Source organism: Sminthopsis crassicaudata, chromosome 1 (genome assembly GCF_048593235.1).
Source record: "Sminthopsis crassicaudata isolate SCR6 chromosome 1, ASM4859323v1, whole genome shotgun sequence".
In the NCBI taxonomy this organism is placed as follows: Eukaryota; Metazoa; Chordata; class Mammalia; order Dasyuromorphia; family Dasyuridae; genus Sminthopsis; species Sminthopsis crassicaudata.
In genome coordinates, this window is record NC_133617.1 from 167876247 (window position 1) to 167897599 (window position 21353).

At 37.9% G+C, this 21353-nt stretch overlaps 2 protein-coding genes across 12 annotated transcripts in view; one reads left to right on the plus strand and one right to left on the minus strand.

Annotated features, from left to right (window-relative positions):
• The window catches only part of CAGE1 (cancer antigen 1), a 103700-nt gene extending 91328 nt beyond the window's left edge, over positions 1-12372 (minus strand). For 6 of the 10 annotated variants that reach the window (XM_074271045.1, XM_074271073.1, XM_074271060.1 and 3 more), the window contains exon 1: positions 11582-11756. In XM_074271045.1, coding sequence (XP_074127146.1) covers positions 11582-11756 — 175 coding nt within the window. Of the gene's footprint in view, positions 1-9068; positions 9145-11452 lie in introns of all 10 variants that reach the window. The other 4 variants (XM_074271084.1, XM_074271066.1, XM_074271054.1 and 1 more) reach the window with 4 other exon arrangements.
• Positions 11819-21353, plus strand: part of RIOK1 (RIO kinase 1) — a 38352-nt gene continuing 28817 nt past the window's right edge. The window contains exons 1-4 of one of the 2 annotated variants that reach the window (XM_074271104.1): positions 11819-12427; positions 13551-13740; positions 18637-18727; positions 19424-19493. In XM_074271104.1, coding sequence (XP_074127205.1) covers positions 12357-12427; positions 13551-13740; positions 18637-18727; positions 19424-19493 — 422 coding nt within the window. In that variant the 5' untranslated portion in view covers positions 11819-12356. The remainder of the gene's footprint in view (positions 12428-13550; positions 13741-18636; positions 18728-19423; positions 19494-21353) is intronic. The other variant, XM_074271114.1, reaches the window with a different exon arrangement.

Here is a 21353-nt window from a genome sequence, read left to right on the forward strand (position 1 = left end):
CATTACAAAATAATTTTGATTATATTAACTTAAAAAGTTTTTGCACAAACAAAACTAATGAAGACAAAATTAGAAGGAAAGCAATAAACTGGGAAAATACTTTTATACCCAAAGGATCTGATAAAGGCCTCATTTCAAAAATATATAGAGAGAATTGACTCAAATTTATAAAAGTTCAAGCCATTCTCCAATTGATAAATGGTCAAAGGATATGAACAGAGAATTTTCAGATGAAGAAATTAAAACTATATGTAGTCACATGAAAAGGTGCTCCAAATCACTATTGATCAGAGAAATGCAAATTAAGACAACTTTGAGATACCACTACACACCTGTCAGATTGGCTAAAATAACCGGAAAAGATAATGATGAAGTTGGAGGGGATGTGGGAAAACTGGGACACTGATATATTGTTGGTGGAATCCTAAAGGAGGGAAAAGGACCCACATGTGCAAAAATGTTTGTGGTAGCCCTTTCTGTAGTGGTAAGAAACTGTAAACTGAGTGGATGCCCATCAATTGGTGAATGGCTTAATTAATTATGGTATATGAATGCTATGGAATATAATTGTTCTGTAAGAAATGACCAGCAGGATGATTTCAGAAAGCCCTGGAGAGACATGAACTGATGCTAAGTGAAATGAATACACAGCAACAAGACTATATGATGATCAATTCTGATGGACGTGGCTCTCTTCAACAATGAGATGATTCAAACCAGTTCCATTTGTTTAGTGATGAGGAGAGCCATCTACATCCAGAGAGAGAACTGTGAGAACAAAGTGTGGAACACAACATAGCATTCTCACTCGTTGTTGTTATTTCTTTGCTTTTTGTTTTCTTTCTCAATTTTTCTTTTCCTTCTTTCTTGTTCTGATTTTTCTTGTACAGCAAGATAACTGTATAAATACGTATACAGATATTAAATTTAACATGTATTTCTACATATGTAACATGTATTGGACTATCTAACAGCTAGGGGAGGGGGCAGGGGAAAGGTGAGGAAAATTTGGAAGAAAAGGTTTTGCAAGGGCGAATGTTGCATATGCTTTGTAAATAAATAAATTGTAAAAAACAACAACAACAACAACAACAACAAAACAAACCCACAGGGCTTTGTGACCCTATTTGGGGTTTTCTTGGCAAAGATAGAGCAGTGGTTTGCCATTTCCTTCTCCAGCTCATTTTGCAGTTAAGGAAATTGAGGCAAACAGGGTTAAATAACTCACCTAAGGTCACATAGCTAAGAAGGATCTGAGGCTGCCTTAGAACTAAGAAAGATAAGTCTTCCTGACTCCAGGCCTGTCGCTCTATCCACTGGACTACCTAGTTCATATTTATTCAGTCACAAATTCCTATTTGCTATTCTTTCAAAACAGCAATTCTTTTAAAATGTTTCTTTTACTTATATAACTATACCTCTTCAGTCTCCTTTCTATCCCCTTAATCTAGAATCTACTCATGATATGCCCAGATTACAGAGTTTACTTGAGGTTTCCCTACCATCCTAATCCATTTTTAGAGACCATTTCCACCATTCTTGGCCTCCTTGTCCATCTTGGGGAACTTTGGGAATCCACTTATACCAGGATGAGCCAGTTTACCCCCATCACCCTTAAACATCATGTAATAAGTGGTTTTATTATCCTCTACTCAAAAACTTACTAATTTCCTACCATGATACCAAACATCTCCCCTCCACGCTGGCCAACTTTACTTCTCACCATGTCCCAGCATAGAGCTTTGCTCAATGTTCTAGTAACGGAATGACTCTTGTCCATCCATTCTTGCTCTAGGACTTCCTTAGTTAGAATATCCTAGAGTAGTCTCTTATTTTTCTTTCATATATTCAAATCTTCCCCATTCCTTAAGATCTATTTTAATTTCTTTCTGGTTTTATGATGAATTTCCTAACTATTTTACTTCTTCCTGAAGTCTTTTATCTCTGAAATTCTATAACATGCATATTCTCTGCCCTATAGTCTGAAGACTAATTATCACTGTCAAGTTGGAAAGTATTTCAGTGGCTGTCAAGTTCAATCTATAAATGATAATAGCTTTTTAATAAATAAAAGCATTTAGGTAGCACTCTTAAGTTTTGCAAAGCTCTTTACAAATCTTTCCCCATTTCATTCCCACAATAACCCTGGCAGGTATATGGTATTATTATCCTAATTCTGTTTTATTTTATTTTTATTAATTTATTGCTGAGGCAATTGGGGTTAAGTGACTTGCCCAGGATCACACAGCTAGAAAGTGTTAAGTGTCTGAGGTCATAATTTGAACTCAGGTCTTCCTGACTTTAGGGATGGTGTTCTATTCACTGCCACCACCTAGCTGCCCCTATCATCCTAATTTTATACATGAAGAATCGCGGGTAGATAAAAGTGAAGTGATTTATCCTGGGTCTCCCAGCTAGCAAATGCTTGAGGCTGCATTTGAACTCTTAGTATTTTAGGTCTTACATTCAGTCCAAAAACAAACATCCCACTCATTCTGACAGATGATTGAAGACCACAAAAAAAGGGGAAAGTATCATTTCAAGGCAGCCCATTCTACTTCTGGCCCCATTATCTTGGCATGGAATCTTGAATCTCAAGTTCTTTTTCAAACTACCCCTGCCTTTTTTGTCTCACCCCGCCCCCTTCCTCCACATGGCCCTGCCAAACAAATCTCTTCTCTGGGAGGCAGCCCTTCCTGCAAATACCTGAAAACTCAGCAGATGATGCAGAGTGCTTGGCATTTGATAAATGAAGGAACACATAATGGATACGCACACACAAAAGCAGAATCCTCTGCCCTTGAGAGCTGATAGTCTGAAGTGAAAGAAGGGCAATAGTGAGAGAGATGCTTCTGTCTGAGAAATCAGAGAAACAATGATAGAACTACTATAGACAAGCCCTTTCCTGAAACAGCAGCACTGTCAATTGATTTTACCTGGGCTTTTCCTTCTATTATTGCTAGGCACTTTTGCTGCCATCCAACCTCAATCAGGGTCTTGCCTACATCCTTAGAGTCCTTCACAGCATTAGTTTCTGCTTATCTGCTCTAAATTATGCTTCCAATCCTAAAAACAAATATTTTTTCAATTTGCCATTTCTATGTCCCTATCCTTTTTCTTTGACCTTCGTAAATGCAGTGTTCAACTTCTACTAAATCTGTTTTTTTCAAATTTTACCAAATGATCTTTTAAACATCAAGTCAAACAAACAGCTTTTGTCTTCTTCCTTCACCTTCTGCAGTGAATACTGTTGCTATCCCTGCTTTTTCCTCTTAATTTCTCAAGACTTCATACTCTCTTGAAGTTTCTTCCTACTTCATTAGTTTTGTTTGTACAAAAGCTTTTTATCTTAATATAATCAAAATTTTCTATTTTGTGATGAATAATGATCTCTAGTTCTTCTTTTGGTCACAAATTCCTTCCTCCTTCCCAAGTCTGAGAGGTAAACTATCCTATGTTCTTCTAATTTATTTATAATCTCGTTCTTTATGCCGAAATCATGAACCCATTTTGATCTTATCCTGGTGTACAGTGTTAAGCGTGGGTCCATGCCTAGTTTCTGCCACACTAATTTCCAATTTTCCCAGCAGTTTTTGTCAAATAATGAATTCTTATCACAAAAGTTAGATCTTTGGGTTTGTCAAACACTAGATTGCAACAATTATTGACTCTTTTGTCCTGTGAACCTAACCTATTCCACTGATCAACTAGTCTATTTCTTAGCCAATTCCAAATGGTTTTTCCTCCAACTTCTTTAACTGCTTCTTCTGTCTCCTTTCCTGAGAGTGAGTATTCTCAAAAGTTTTGTCACTGATACCTCTGTTCTCTTTAAATTCTTCCCTTTAGTGATTCCACTCCCTCCTACAACTTTATCACATTTAAACAAATGAATCCCAAATCTAAATGTCAATTGTTGGCCTTTATTCCTAGTTAGACCTATTATCTCCTGGGTTTTAATAAATGGTTACTTGAAACCACCAGGTAAGAAGCCTTTTTGTATTTTAATATATTATTATATTAATAAAAGGCCTTTTGTAACTCAGATTCCCTTAAGAAAAACTTAGATAGAAGTATCTAGTATATATGTCTATCTTATTTTGTGCCTGTCTCTTTGTAAAATGTAGGAAAATTCTTGTGTCACATTGTACTGTTTGTATGTTTTGTTACTCTGAAAGACTTAAAATACAGTCAGTCAGGAAAACTGCTAAGAGATGTAACCACAGTTTAGAAGACTAGGGAAAATGAATGAACTTTCATAGTTGAAGTAATTCCAGTAAACTGGATTAATGTCCAATTTAGGCTTTCTGAGGAAGATAAGGAAAAAAAAAAAAAGAAAAAGAAAAATTATTGGGCCTATAATTTACTGTCATTTTGAGCTTTCATTACAGGGATAGTTGTTTGAGCCATCATGAAGGCAATAATAGAAAATGGTATGTGTTACAGTCTGGGAACTGATAAAGATGAATGTCTCTGCCTAGAATAATTTTTGAGAGTGACATTGGCCTGGCCTAAGGTAGGATCCTCTTAACTTTATTTCCCCACTGTGTTATTTCCGTTCTGAAAAGGAAATTTTCTTATCTGATTAATATTGAACCTTGCTGATTTCTGTCAAATATAACTAATGCCTAGAATCAAATATCGATAATGATATGACATTGGTATAGTTATATCCCTTTTTTTCCTTTTCTAGCAAATTTATATATTCAAGTAGTTTTCTAAGTATAATGTTAAATCTATTAAATAACAGAAGGATACTGGAACTTCTCTGGAGTTATAATAAGATGCAAGTAAGTTTGGACATGTTACATTTTTAACTATTTGTGGTCAAGTTATAATATAGGGATGATAATCTCTTAAAGGAAAAATGATTTGACAAAAAACAAGACAAAGATGTAATGTAAAAGTTTTCCAAATGAATGGATAGTAAATTTTAAGAAGGTATTAGATTATTTTCTCTGAAAAGTATATGTAGATGTATATGATTGGCTTTCAAATTTACATATCATGGAAGTTCAGGCTTTGAATATGCTTGTAGTAATAAGTTCACATAATAAATGAAGGATTTTGCACATAAATTGATACAGAAAGTAAAAAGTGAAATTATTTTCCCATTTAAAAAATATCTGTCTGATAGAAAGGCAGAAGAATTCATTTTATGGTTGGATACTTAAAATGTTTTTTTTTAAAAAAGACTCTTGTTATCATGTACAGGATTTAGGTAAAGACAGAAAAAGCAAATGATATATAAACTAAAATTCTCTAAAGTTTCAAAATCTGAGAATGAAGTTTAAGTAATTGTATTAAATTATATTGTCAGAATTATCTAGAAATCTTTAGATTTGGAACTATAGGAGCAAAGCTTCCCTCAGAACTGTTCTTAGAATAAAACCTATAGTTCAAGAAAAAATTGTGTCCTGCCTGGGGTACACTTCCCTAACAGATCTCCTCAAGGAATAAACTCTTGGGATAAAAATTTCATTCCATCATTGTAAAGGGGAGGGCCTAAAAAATTGTTAGTTTTGTGACCTTAAACCCTAAGTTCACCAGTCTAAGTTTATAGTTGTCCCTCAACTCAACTTCTTGTCTTGGACCAATTAGCTTCTCATGATATCTTGGCTTATATCTGCCTCTCCCTTATTGGCCAGTGGCAGGGGATTTTTCGGATGGCAAAAAGTGGGATCCTCCACAGCTTGGCAATATTTCCTAATTCTAGACTTATCACAACTTTATGGGCATTGTATTCCAGCCAAACTTGGCTACTGTCTGTTCCTACCTTCCCAAACAGTCCTCACTTTTCCTGGTTATTACCTAATCTGAGAAATGATACCTAACATGTTACCTCTGCTTTCTTACTTCCCCTCTCTACCCCACTCCCATGCATACTTGGCACTTCTCTTAGACATTTAATTCTTACATAATATCCTATTAGTTATTTATGTGTAAGATTTAAGTATCTTATATACTTATTTTATTGATGTTTACTTGGTGGGCTCCTAAGGTGGAAGCTTGTTATGGGCCAGAAGTTGAAACAAGGTACTCAGTAGAATTGATGAGATAATGATTCTCCAATTTACATGTACTTACTATAATTCCACAAGATTCACACCTTTAGAGAGCATAGATAAGGAGGAGTACACAAGCCCACTAAAGGACAAGTCTACTCTTGGACTTCGAAGAGATTCACAAGTCAGGCAGAAGTATAAGCAAGAAAATCTCAGGGCCAGAGCAACAAGCCCATAGAAACTCACAAGTCCACAGAAACCCACAGGCCCACTCCCTGGGAGGAGGAGTCAAGAGTCATTCCTTTGTGCTGACTGGAGACATGGGAGGGAGCTCTTGGAACCAAGGAGAGAGATAGGCCTCTAAGAAAGCTAACCAGGCCCCAGGAAAAGATTCAATACTTTGAAGGAGAAAGTAAAGGACTTGGACTTTAACTCCTGGCTGCATTAGGGGATATTACACTGAACTGAAACTAAGGCTAACTCCAGAAGCTCTCCAAGAAACCTGTTCACAGAGAACATTATAATTTAGAGAAGAGAACATTACAGAAGCTTCTCTCATTTAATCTTTTTATCCACTCTAGAGTACTTACATAAATACTCTAATCAAATAAAATCAATCAGCAAATATTTATTATGCTTCTATAATATGCCAAACTCTGCTGGACACTGGGGACATAAAGACAAAAAAAAAAAAAAAAAAAAAAAAAAAAAGTAAGGAAGGAAAGAAAAAAAAACACTTTTTTTTTCAAGAAGCTTACATTCTTTCAGGGGAGACAAGATGTACAAATACAAATATATACTGATTATATACAAAATAAGCAAAAAAATAAACATAAATTAGTTAAATTCAGGGTTAGTAGTTAAAAGAAGTTAGTGGGCTATCAAAATAAGAAAAGATGTGCATAAGATATCTGGGATGTGAGCTGTCTTGATGGAAGTGAGGGATTCTACAAGGGAAAAGTAAGGACGGAATGGTTTTCAGGTGGAAGACCAATGCACAGATATGGGAACTAGAGGATGATATGTGAACCACAGACAGAAGGCTGTGCTTTATAAAGAGCAGGAAGGGTAGGAATAAGAAGTCTCGAAATAAGAGATTGGAGACAGATTGTAAAAAATATTAAAAGCCAGAGATTTTTATATTTTATTCTAGAGGCAACAAATAGAGAGTTCGGGGAGTTTTTTGAGGAAAAGAGCAATATATTTAGAAGTTCACTTAAAAAAAAAATCAGTTTGAAAGTTGTGAACTGGCAGAGAGAAAGACTTGAAGCAGGGAGACCAATTAGGACATCATTCCAGAGTTTCAAGCATATGGTGAAAAGTCTTAATTAAGGTGGTTTTCTGTGTAAGCAGAAAGAAAGGGATGGATACATATTGTGGAGATAGGTAAGATTTGGCAAATGACTTATATGAGATGAAGTAGAGTGACAAGCTATGGATAACACCAACATTATAAACTTGTATGACTTCAAGAATGACAGTAACTATAAAAATTTTGGTGGATCAATGAAAAAAAACACAAAGATAATAAATTCTGTTTTGGACACAATTAAGATACTTAAAAGAACATTCCTCTGGAAATATCTACTAGGCAATTGGTGATTCCAAGCAACCTTGGGAGGAAAAGTGAAGTTTGATTTAAAGATCTGGGAGTCAATCAACATTTATTTAATCCCTACTACATGCCCAACACTGCTAAGCCCCAGGGATACAAAAAGAGGTATAAAACAGTCTTTGTCCTCAAGAGACTTATAATCTAAAGAAATTACATAAGCAAAGCAAGATATGTTCAAGTGTCAGCACCTCCAAGCCAAGATCATTCCTCTCTTTCCTTACTATTAGGAGATACCTTGTTTTCAGAGTTAAGGCCCTACAAGCAACCTGTGCTCACCCTCTGGATGAATTCTGCTGCAGCTAAATCACAAAATTAGCTCAAACCAGCCCCAGGTAGTCCTTGAGTCCTTGAGATGAGATGAGCATCTATCTACATGACTACATTCTGCTATGAACACAATTTTTGTTACTAAGCAAACTCACCTTATTGTTGGTGTTACTTATTCGAGCTTTGGGTTGTACCTCACTGCCTGGTTTTTTGCTTAGTCACAACTCTACACATCAAGGCTTAGCATCATTTCTTGGGTCTCCTAAGTCTTAGAAGGGACCCTGGCATGCATGTCTAGGTTCCTTCTTTCAGTGGAACAGAGAAGGCTTTTTGCTTATAACCTCTGTGAGCTATTGGGTTTTATTTATTTTTCAGAGTTAATGGGTATTATACAGCCTCCATGAAGTAAATGGTATTTTTAGTGCATAACATCTGTGGCTTTCTGGTCATTTACTTTCAGTTGACACAGGATAAATAGGAAACAATTTACAGAGGGAAGTTGAAGAAGCCTGCTTCTAAGAGGTCAGGAGTTGGAACAGAAAAGTAGAGCATTCTATTTGGGGGAAGCCAGAGAGTTTTGGAGCTGAAGTGGAAGCTGGAAGGATTAAAGAGTATATGGAAGGGTACATGGTAGGTGTAAGAAGACTGGAAAGTAGAAGGGGACTAGGTTATGAAGGGCTTTGAAAGTCAAATAGAATATTTTGTATTTGCTCTTGGAAGTAATAGGAAGACACCAGAGTTTGACTTGGGGTTGGGGTGGGATGACATGGTCAGATTTTTGCTGGAGGAAATTCCCTTTAGTAGTAGAGAATAGATTGAAGCAGGCAACTTTTTGCAATAATCAAGGCATGAGATGCTGAGAGGCTGCAGCAGAGTGGTGTTGATGTCATAGGAGAGAAGGGGGCACATTGCAGAGATGTTGTGAAGGTGAAACTGACAGGCCTTAGCAATGTTGTTTCCATAGAAAGAAAAAACTGAAAATAATCCAGTGGGGAATTTCTAAAATCAGGCAAAACTGGATAGAACTGGTTGTGTAGTTTTAAAAAGCTGAAAGTAGGACAAAGGACATAGTTTAGCTAGAGTGCCCATGCTTAATTGCTTCATAAATATTAACTTCTCCTCAGGAGGAGCTAAAGCTCATTTTAATAGCCATGCAATGTGTGTGGTCAGCAGGGGAAACATACCAAGGAGAAACCTGAAGATGGTGGAGAAGCATATGAACTTCGTTGTACCCAACCAATGGGAAACGGAAGGAGGGACCTGTATTTGGAATAGGATAAAAAGGCTTTCTCAGCTTCTGAAGGTTATGTGTGCTTATTTTGAGTTTCACACCCATTTTCCCAAGTTTAAACTGTTTCACTCATCCTGAGATTGTTATTGGTGCTTGGAATTTTGTTTCCAATAGTAACACCTTGGATGTGAAAGGTGAAAGAGAGAGGAATTCAGGATGATTCCTAGATTGTATGAAGAGGTCCATAAACCTATTTTCTTGAATTGCCCTCTTTTCCAGAGATAAAGCCCCCTTGAACTAACAAGCATGTGTTTTGGGGTTTTTGTTTGTTTTTGTAATTAAAACTTATATTAAGTTATTAATGTACTCCCGAAACTGAGTCAGCTACAAACTTGGCTCCTACCAGTATAACCTAGACTAATAAACTTTGTGCAGCAAGGACTCTTGCACAGAACATCCTGCCTTCAGGGGGGTGGAGATAGGATGAGCTCCTGACTTTTTTGCTCCCTTACTTTTCTTTCTCCCACTGCTTCCTTTTTCCATTCAAGCTACTCACATTTGGGAGGGGAATGTTTTTCTTTCCTCCCATGAGACCTCCCTTTCTGCTGTAACCCTTAAATAGCCAAGGTTTTGCTGGAATTGTTGGTCTCCTTTTCACTCTGTAGAAGAAGGAAGTCCATACATGTTTCTGCTTTCCCTTGTAATAAAATAAGTTACAACTGAATTCTTCTGAAATTGTGACTGAGAAACAAGGAAAATAGCAGGGAGGGCAGCTAAGTTGCAGAGTGGATAAAGTGCTAGGCCCAGAGTCAGGAAGATGAGTCTTCCTGAAAGACATTGGCTAGCTGTGTGAGTCTGGGCAAGTCACTTTTCACTGTTTGCCTCAGTTTCCACATCTGTAAATAAGCTGGGAAAAGAAATGGCAACCATTCCAGTATCTTTGCCAAGAAAACCCTTAAATGGGGTCACAAAGAGTTGGACTGAACAACTAAGGAGGAGCTCAGAATTTAGGGAGAAGAAAATGAGTTCTGTTTGAGATGTATTGAGTTTAAACTGTCTATTGGAATCCAGTTTTTGATGTCTGAAAGACAGTTGGAAATTCAAGATTGTTGATCATCAGTGAATTTTGGGCAGGATGGGTAGATGAGAAGAAAAAACAGCACAGAAATTTTAATTAAATCCATGGGAACTGATGAGATCTCCAAATTAAGCTCCATGAGAGCTGATGATGTTACTAAACATAAAAAGAGGAAAAGGCTCATTACCATACTTGGGGATATACCCAGTTTTTGTAATTTGAACATAGTTGATAATCCAGCAAAGGAAATTGGAGAAGAGATCAGATGGGTAACAGGTAGGAAAACCGGTGGAAGCAGTAACATAAAAATTAGGAGAAGGGAGAGTCTATAGGAATATAAGAGGTTCAACACACTCAAATGCATCCAATAGCTCAAGAATGAAAATTGAGAGAGCATTAAGAATTCACACTGGAAACTCTGGAGAGAACAGCTTTAATTGGATGATAGGTCCCAAAACTATAATATTATATATGTGTATGTATATATGAAGATATACATGTATATATGCAAGATAATATACGTAAAGCACTCAGCATTCCTTAAATCTATATAAATGAGTTTGGCGGTCAAAGTTTGCTGAATTTTTAAAAAGTGTTCTAATCTAACAATTTTGCTTGAGGACTCAGATTTCTAATTATACTCAGCATTCATCCACTCTTCATAGTGGAGCAAACCATCACAAACCCTTCTCCCCCAACAATTACTATAAAGGCCAAGTTAGGCTTAATTCCCCCTCCTCCCCACTTTGTTTCTCCTTTTTATTCCCCAATCTTCAGCAACATAGTAAGCCTCCCCTTTTTAACCAGCTATATACCTGAATTCATTTACTCCAAAGCTCTTTTAAAAATCCTAATGTTATATTAATGCTTTTTAAAAAATGAATGTGGGGACAGCTAGGTGGTGCAGTGGATGGAGCACCAGCCCTGAATTCAGTTGGACCTGAGTTCAAATTTGACCTCAGACACTTATAGTTGTGTGACCCTGGGCAAGTCACTTAACCCCAATTCCCTCGGGAATAAAAAAAAAAAATGCGCTATCTTTTCCTTCCTAAATTTTCTCAAGTCCCCATTCAGTCCTTTCCGGGAAAAAAACAAAAACAAAAACAAAAACATATATATACTTAACAACAACAACAACAAAAAACCCAAACCACCAGATAAGCCTCCCCCATTGATTGGCGACATTGGGTTACTTGTACCGCATGTCGCACCTGTAGCACACCACCCCTTTTTGGAGAGGCAAAATACTCTGCACTTACAGGAAAACACTAGAAGATTCATCGCTTTCTTTAAGGGTGTTGCTTTTCATGTTTCAAAGCTCTTTCACATTTCGCTTTTGTTGGTCACCAAAGCCCCCCAACAGTTTTTAAAAATGCTCATGTGCTCACTTTCGGACTCCATTGAGCGTTCCTGGGTCTGCGGCCCGGGTCTAGAGCTTCGTTCCTCCCGCACGGCCTCCCGTGTGGGGGAAGAGAGATGTGGGCCCTCTTTCCCCCACAGATGGCTTTGGAAAATGAAGACAGTTGGCAGCTGGGCAGAAAGAAGATTCCGCTGTTGTGACATCGGCCCGCGCCCAGCCAATCCTGGGGGACGAGAACGTGCCTTGCGCTCTCTCCGGTGCTGGCCTCTTTCTCCAAGTACCTCCCGAAGGGTATGGATATCAGCCCAGGGAATGGATTGGCTGCAGCTGTACGAGAAGGGGGGCGGAGCAAACGGCCGGGCTTGTATATTTCGGGCTATCCCCCACGTGCTGCTTCTTTTGCTTCTGCCGCAGTAACCTAAATAATAGCTAAGTCGCGGTTGTTAGCACTTATCCCAAACTGTGGATAGTTAAAGGAACTGCCGTTTATCTTCTCTAGAGTTAGCCAGGCGGTGGTGTCGTGTTGGGACTTCGTTGTTTGTCCCTTTCGGCTCGCCGTCCTTCGCGAGTTCCACCGTTCTGCTTTACGAGGGGAAGACACCGCCTGGGCGGAAGAGTCGGGTGAGCCGACAACTACCCGAGAGCGTGTGGCGGCAACTACCCGAGAGTGTGTGTGGCGGCAAAGCGGAGTCCCCGAGGAGCAGCGCAAGGACCTTCAGAACGCGGAGCGCGGAGCAGCCTCAGTCCCCGACCTCAGCCCGACCTCCTCCGGGCCCGCGGGGCGAGCCCATCCCGCCTCCGCCATGAACTATCGGGAGCAGCTCATGAGCCAAGCCGTCCCGGGGCAGTTCGATGATGCGGACTCCTCAGACAGGTAAGAGCAGCCGCGCGGCGTGCGTGGCCCCCCGCGCCCCGGCCTCACGCGGCTGCTCCGCAGGCGGTCCTTGCGCTTCCGAACCCCGTGTTTCATCACTCTGGTTCTCTTTCTTAAGGGCTCGGGCTCAGCCTGTGTCTCCGCAATCAAAGCACAGCACTGCAAGTGTTCCACTGAGCTAACTGTATCACACTTAAATTTCTTCAATGAGCAGAAGTCCGTTTTTCTCTTCTTCCCGTCTTCCGCCCCCACCAAAGTAAGGAAAATGCCGGGGCAGCCGGGTGGCGCCGCGGTACCGCACCGCCCTGACGTCAGGAGGGCCGGAGTGCAAATGTGTTACGACACTTAATACGGCGTAGCTGTGGGACCCTCGGCGAGTCACTTACCCCCAACCGCCTCAGCAAAACAAAAACAAAAACTTCCAGCACCAGGTGTGCTCCCAAATACAACGTCCCCAAACTCTTGGTGTAAACAGGGAGACCGAGACGCCTTATGTTTCCCCTTGGGTTGCACCCGAGTCCATCCTCTCTTTATCCGGAGGTGGGCAGCCCGTTCCCCCACGAGCTCCTTGACGTCGTTCCAGCATTTGTTTTTGGCCTGGGGTTTTCAAAGGCGGGGTTGGTATTTCGGGGTTGGTATACGGGGATTACAGTGTTGTCATTAGCACAGAAGTGTCTCGGGATATAGTATCTTGTGCCCTTTTCTGGCTACATATAGTTTGAAGATTCTTAATGAACAGTTTTTTCCTTTCACCTCTCTCTATTACCCCCTTCCCCATGCGCTGAGGAAAAGTAACGTAGCAGAACCCTTGAGATAAATATGCATAGGGAAACAAACAAAACCTCCTTTTTTATGCCCAAAGAATATGTCTTCCTCTGTCCCATGAGCTAATCTTATATTTTAAAAAGTTTCATGTTTAGTTGTTATTTTAAAAAATAACTTTGGTTTAGTTCTTTGAAATAAATAAGTTAATAAATAAATAAGTTTTGAATAAAAGTGTCTCCAATTCAATGGAATCACAAATGCCTTAAATTTCTAATGACTCGAGATTCACACACCTGTGGTACTTTGCCATATTTCCTTAGATTGTATGTAACACTACCTGAAACATTGCTGTTTTTAGTGGAAGTATGACCAGCATGGAAACAAGCAGAGAGGAAGAAGATGCGTCTAAAAGTTCTCACCAGACTTTGAACGAGGTTGATGATGAAATTCAAGAAGAAGATTATGAAGATGACGATGATGATTGGGACTGGAATGATGATGTTGGGAAAATTACTAAGGGCTCTTCAACTGGAGGGAGTAACACACAGGTATTTTATAAATGAGCTTTTGACACCTTTCAAGTGGGTACCTATTTCTTAAGAGAAGCTTTCATATTTACTCTATTGCTCTAAAACAAAATCATGATCTTTTAGTTCTGTCATGATGCATTTTGTCAGGTGAAGTCTGTGGACCTTTTTTTAGAATGATGTTTTTGTTGCCAACAGTCATGATAAAAGGAAATGGTAAATTTCACTTAAAGGATAGTGAAAATAAAGATAATTTTCTTCCCATCTATAGCTGCTGGCTCTCTGAAATGAACACTACGCTCTAGAGCTTAATAACTAGAAAAGATTGTCTTTGAATGGTCTCCCCTTCTTGTTAGTTCACTTTTCTTTATATCTGTATTTTGTTTTCAATTTCCATTCATTTCCAAATATAGCTTTCTCTTGAAACAAAGAAAAGAGAGGAAAAAACCAATTCGGCAAAGCCAACTTGTTCATAAGGTGACAAAATATGTAAGCTTTCACATTTGCAGCCCCCTATCTTTCCTACACTGTTTAATTTTTATTATGGTTTTTGAAAGGTGAGGTAATAGGCACTTGGAGTCATAGATCTGAAACAGGAAGAGACCTTAGAAGCCTATCTGTTCCAGACTTCTCATTTTATAGGTGAAGTTTGCCCAAGTTCTCTCAAGCAATAATACCAGGCTAGAATCCAGGCTAGAGGACCCAATCCAGTGTTCTTGCCACTGGATCACACTGCCTTCATTTGTGGCATGTCTTGGTGAGATCCCAGAAAAATAAGGAGCTCCTTCATGTACTTAATTTGTGTAAAGCAAAATCCAGCATTTATGGATCTATAAAAGGAAAGCTTAACAAATCATTTAAAAGTACACTTTTTTAATTTGCAGAAGTGGGGAACTATAATTGCATTTTTTGTTTTGTTTTGTTTTGTTTTATCTCTTATCCTTTGTGACAAGAGGTGGCCTGCTGGTAATTGGGAAGATTGAGAAATGAAGGTATATTAAAAAGAATAAACAGAATTAAAAGTAAGATTTTTATAACAGAGTAGGGGAAAAAAAACCAAAAAACTTATGCTTTGTGAAATAAAGACTTGGATTAGAATACTACTGCTGTGACCATTGACAAAATCCTGAGCCTCTGAGCCTCATTTCTGCCAACTATGAAATGGAAATAATTCCTGTAGTGCATACCTTATAACATTATTGGAAAGATCAGACGTAATATGCATTTGTAAAGACTTTTGATAATCTTAAAAGGGCTATGTAAATGTCAATTATAAAATAGTAACTTGGGCTAAGAAGAATTAAGTACTTAACTAGAGTAATTTATTATGTTTGTAGTTACAGTTAATAAGCTTGTGTTTATATTTAATTGTAGGTTTTTCAAGCCAAAAAATTCCTTTTTACCCTTATTCCCTGTTCATTTGTGATTACATATTTCATGTAATGTTTTTCCTCTTCAGGGCTCCCACATTGTTACAGCAACCCAATATGGGGTCACAACCCATAGTTTAAGAAGCTGGGCTTTAGAAGAATCATCTTGGCAGATGAGTAGATGATGGATTAAGGTGGTGAGAGTCTTGAGGCAGGTAGACAGATTAAAAAGGACATTGCAGAATTGTAGGAGAGGTGATAAAGGCCTAAATGAGGATTATAATTGAGTGGAGATAGTGGAATCTCTAAGAGATTTTGAAGGTATTAATGATGAGATTTGGCAACTGATTGTATTGCAGAAGGATACTAAAAGATGAAACTAGAAAATGGTGGTATATTTAACAGTAATTGGGAGTTTGGAAGAAGGGTTTTTTGGGAGGAAGAAGGAAGGCTAATATCTTCTTTTTTTACTATTTGGCATTGAGATATGTAAAATACATCAAGTTCTGAGTGTTCAAGATGCAATTAGTGATGAGGGTTATGATAGAGGCTGTGGTTGGACATGCATGTATTGAGATATCTGCATAGAAGTAATGAAACACGAGATCTGATAAGTCACCAAGGATGATGGTATAGGACAAAAAAAAAAAGAATCCAGTGATTGAGCCTTGGAACAAAGGTCATAAAACCTCTGTTAGTGGGCATGACATAGATAAAAATCAACTGAGGAGCCAGATAATGAACTTATAGGAAAATCATGAGAGACCAGAGTCACAAATATAGAAGGAAGAGGGAATCTTGGAAGTGGAGATCATCAACAATGTCAAATGCTACTGAGAGATCAAGAAGAATGAGAGATGAGATTTGGCAATTATCAGTTCAGTGGTAACTTTTAAAAGGGCAGCCTCAGTTAAATAATGACAAAATAGCTGGCATCTATATAGCTTTAAGGTTTGCAAACTGCTTTCCACATTATCTCACTTAATACAACTCTAAAAGATGAGTTGTTATTCTTATTATCATTTATAGAGGAGGAAACATGTTAGAAAAAATTAAATGAGTTTTATTGGATCACATAGTCGGTGTCTGAGGTTAGAAATCACATTGCATAGGATTTAGAAGATAGGAGAGGAATGGGAAAGAGGTATGCAGAATGACAGCTAGAGTAATAGTTAGATTAAATGATACTTTTTTTCCTTTTTTCTTATGGATGAGAGACAGGAGTATGTGGGTGGCTGGGAAGCTAAAATATATTCCACCAGTTCCTCTCTTTGACTTGGCAAGGAATACCAATGATCCCTCCTTCCATTTAGCTGCAACTTTTTTTTTCTAGTTTTATTTATAGCAATAATATCAAAATTGATATGATTTCACTCCTCCAGATCATCTACTTGTTGGTTTGACCAACAAGTGCATCATCCCTCAGGGTATTGCAGAGCAAAGAGATCTATAATCACTCAAAAGAATTTATCCTAGCCATTTAAACAGGAAAGATTAAATTGATGAGGAATGTCTTTTTGAAGATTGAGTGAAGAATGCTTAGAATGTAGAATGCTTATATTTCTTTTTTTCCCCCCAAACCAAGGGACAGAGTTGTTATAATTGTAATGCCAATTAAAGCAGGCTAAGTTCCAAAATAAGTTAGCAAAAAACCAGGAACAAAAAGATAAATTTAGGGGAAAAAGTTAGACCAGGTGCTTCATGTCGCTGATAGGCTAATTTTATGGCATAGTGGTAGAGTTGGGAAATGGTCTTCTTAGAGATGAAACCGAGGAGTGATCTGCTATACACTTCATTTTTGTCTCTGAAACTTTATCACTGACCAACAGCCAGCAATATTTGTGGAACTATAGCACTCCCAGGGCCAGGTGGTTAAGGCCAGGGTTATTGCTACATCCTCCCTGTGAACTAAACTATATTATTTCCCTTCTCAAGCAATCGGCTCCCAAATGAGTTTTGGAGCAAAGGGATGAAAGTCACATCTTTTGGAGCTGGCCCTGTCTTGGTGGAGTCCAGACTGAGGAGAGGAAACATGTGACTTTAAGATGGTGGCAGCAGCATCTAGGAAGTGCTGAGTCTCAGAATTAGGTAGCTGTTGGTAGAGTGCTCTTCTTCTTCTTCTTTTTTTTTAATGGTTTTTATTTACCAGATATATGCATGGGTAATTTCACAACACTGACAGTTGCCAAACCTTTTGTTCTAATTTTTCCCTTCCTTCCCTCCCCCCCCATGGCAGGTTGACCAATACATGTTAAATATGTTAAAGTATAAATTAAATACAACATATGTATACATGTCCAAACAGTTGTTTTGCTGTCCAAAAAGAGTCAGACTTTGAAATAGTGTACAGTTAGCCTGTGAAGGAAATCCAAAATGCAGGTGGACAAAATTAGAGGGATTGGGAATTCTATGTAGTGGTTCATAGTCATCTCTGAGTTCTTTTGCTGGGTGTAGCTGGTTCAGTTCATTACTGCTCTATTGGAACTGATTTGGTTCATCTCATTGTTGAAAATGGCCATGTCCATCAGAATTGATCATCATATAGTATTGTTGTTGAAGTATACAACGATCTCCTAGTCCTACTCATTTCACTCAGCATCAGTAATATTCATATACCACAATTTATTCAGCCATTAGAATGCTCTTATTTCAGGAACTCTATAGTAATTGTTTAAGAGTATGTATATAGTCAGCTGGAATCAGATTTGAAAAGAAAGGACTGAATGGCTTATAGGGAATTGCAAGTGTTTTTAGTTACCACAAGCTTCATATGAAAGCAAAGACCCCTCTTTTTGATATTCATATTTCATTAGGGTGCTATACAGCACCAGTGAGATATGGAACACTACCAGTCTTTCCAAAGAACTATAAATGAGTGTTAGAGAGTGATATGATGCCGACAAGCAAACTGTTACACATAACTAGTGTAACTCCAAAGAGGAACAGGGATAGAAATGTCTGAAGAATTGTATGGTAAGAAAATAAGATGGGTTGCTCACAAGATCAAAAGAAGAGATAAATGGGTGACCAACTAAAGTGCTTCACTGATTATCTTCATGATGTTGGAAGAAAGCAAAAAAGGCCCTTGGCAGGCCTGTCTTGAACTTTTAGGAACATGGATAAGACTTTCACCAATTGAGTTGTCATCTGTAGTTTGTGATTTGCATTGGTGGACATAGTTCCTGAAATGGTGAGATGGTAGCAAATCAGTTTTGCTTGAGAACTTCAGAAAAGATTTGCTGAGAGAAGGTTGAAGCATAACCCTTTTCTAAAAGTTTAGATAAGCCCATCAAGGTAGAAAAACTTATTGAAATTGAACTCTATTCTTCATGGTAATCAGAGACATAATATGACATAGATGAAAATGTCTGAATGTCTAGAATCTTCATTAGGCATTAGTTTCTATCTTCTCATTCTTTAAAAATTTTTAAAACTTCACTGATGGTTCACTATCCTTTCTTATATATATGCCAACAAATTGTGGGTCCTAATAATTGAATATTCCACTTTATTTGTGTTATAAGCAAGTTTTCCATATTTCTTCTAGGCCAACCGACAGACTAGCCACTTTAACTCGGCAAAAATGTCAACTCCAGCAGACAAGGCCTTAAGAAAATTTGAGAATAAAATTAATCTAGGTGAGTTTGTAAATGCCTAAGAGATGAATTCAAGTGATACTAATTGCTTACAAGGAAGTAAGATTCAAATTATAATTAAGAATAGCCAGAAAGAATTTCATCCCTTTTCTTTTTTGTTCAGATATAATAGAAGCACATGTAATTTTGAAACAATAAAATTTCACATATTCTGGTTAAAATCTGTACATGTAAAAATGTTTTGATGGAGTAATTAGGGCTTAATTTTTTGCAAATATATTAAGAATTTTAGAATGCAATTTTTATTATCTTCCTGTTTTTCCTCAAACATTAGACTAATCAGTATTTAATTAAACATTGAAAAGTCTTCACTGTCTCAGATGTTGATTAAAACTCTTATTGTGCATATATCTTTGAAAAATGCCATATGATCTTGCTTCTCTCTCAGAAATAGATTAATAGATTTGGTTGTCTCCAGTCCTTTGCTTTTAGCATTGAATGGTAGTTGAAGTTCTTCCTGAAATCATACTTTTACTAATTTATTCTTATTTATGTTTGTAGCCTAATTTGAAGAAGCAGCATTTTAACTTAGTGATTCAGATACAGACATGACCATTGACTGGGATATCTTGGATTATTTGACCAGTTTTAGATAGAAACAAAAAAGAAAAGTTATTTGGTGTTTTTTTTCCTAAATTAAAACTTTTTTTTAATCTTCACCTCTTATTTTTCTTTTAGATAAACTTAATCTTGATGATTCTGTTATAAATAAAGTTACTGAAAAGACTAGGCAAAAGGAGGCAGACATGTAAGTGATATTTTGAGAATTTTCAAACCTGCTATAGATCTAAGTTTTTGAGTTCTTAAAATTCTTTCCTTTCATGGACTTGTGGGTAATCCATCTTCCTTCCCTCCCTCAGTATTTATTGTTTAATTACAAGATAAGACCCCACTTTTTCCATTCTTTGCTATCTTTTCAAATAGCCTATCCTGAGATGTGTAAAAATGCTGTGTGTGTGATTATGTATTGCTACCAGAATAACTCAAACTGTTATTTTGTCCAACTAGGAACAACTGTTAGGAAATTCATCAGTTAGAATGGTGTTTGTAGTTAAGTTTAGCTGAATATGATCTTATTAGCTTAAATATTGTTGAGGGGCAGCTATATTACACAGTGGACAGAGCACAGGCCCTGGAGTCAGGAGGACCTGAGTTCAAATCCAGCCTCAAACACTTAATACTTCTAGTTGTATGATCCTGGGGAAATCGATCAATTGCCTCAAAAAAAAAAATTCTTTTGAGGCCAGGCAAATAAAAAGATATTTTGCCTAGAAATAGTTAATTTTTTTAGATTTGAATAAGATTTGATCTTTCATAAGGCTGTCATGTGAAAAGTATTGAATAAAGGGCCAAGAAACACATAAACTTATGTATTATGATTTTTTAATATTCTTAATTACATGTAATTGTTGGGATTACTAGGTGAGAACTGAGGTTGTCTGGATGGTGACAAGGTGAGAATTCAGGTTTTCTGGACAATTACAAGGTGAGAACTCAGGTTGACTTGATAGAAGGAGCAAGCCCATTGGCTGGGGTGGTTCTTCCCAGAAGCCCTTGCATTATCCCACGCCCATTCTCTGGGAGAATAAAAGAGAGGACTCTCAGAGAAAGAAGAAGACTCTCTGCATTACATCAGGCCTGACGGGGCTCTCTGCAGGAAGAGAAGTCACTTCTAAGGACAAGAGTTAACAGCAACTGCCTGGGGACAACGGTTCATTACTGGAAGAAGAATCTGTCTTAAGGATTTGAGTAGACACAGCAGATCTCTTCCCAGAGAGCGATCCGGCAGCTTCTGGAGACGACAGCTCGTTACAATTGGTGCCCAACGTGGGGCAAGGACTTTTGCTTATCCTGACAAGAGGAGCTAGACCAGACCTTCGCAATTTGGCGCCCGAACAGGGACAGACACAGTCCTGATTCCAGTGGAAAAGCTTCTGATCTAGATCTCAGTCTCTCTGACCCAGAACCGTGAGTAACGAGGAAACTTTGTTAAAGATTAAGTGAGCGTGCTAATAGATAAATAAGGAACTTAACTTGTTAAGGGCTAAACCAGGAATCTCTTATAGTGAAATGGGGCAAACACCTTCTGTTCAAGGAAAATGTTTAGAGAGCATCATCAAGGTTATGAAAAGCCAAGGATTGATTATAATTTTAGAGGAGATTAGTGAACTTTTAAGAACTGTGAAGGTTATATGTCCTTCTTTTTCTCTGGAAGAAGAATTGGATCCAGATGAATGGGAATTAGTAGGAAAGCAATTAGGTGAACACTACAATTCCAGGCCAAACTCAATTTCCAAAGATACAATTCATATATACAATGTAATCCAATTGGCTTTAAACAATGTTATTCTAAAGGAAGAGATGAAGGAGCAAAATGGGGAAGTGTCAACTAAACTAGGTGAAAAGGATGAATCAGATAACAATGAAGTTAAGTACAATTCTGAGCAACAGCAACAGGAGCACCTCCCATCTCCTCCCTCAATTAACCCTTCAGGGGTGGAGCAAGAAGGAGGAGAGGAAGAGGCAGAAACACAAACAGAATTGCCTGTGAAGCAGCCTAAGCCTATGACAAGATTAGAAAAAGCATTGGTTAAAGCTAAGAGAGAAG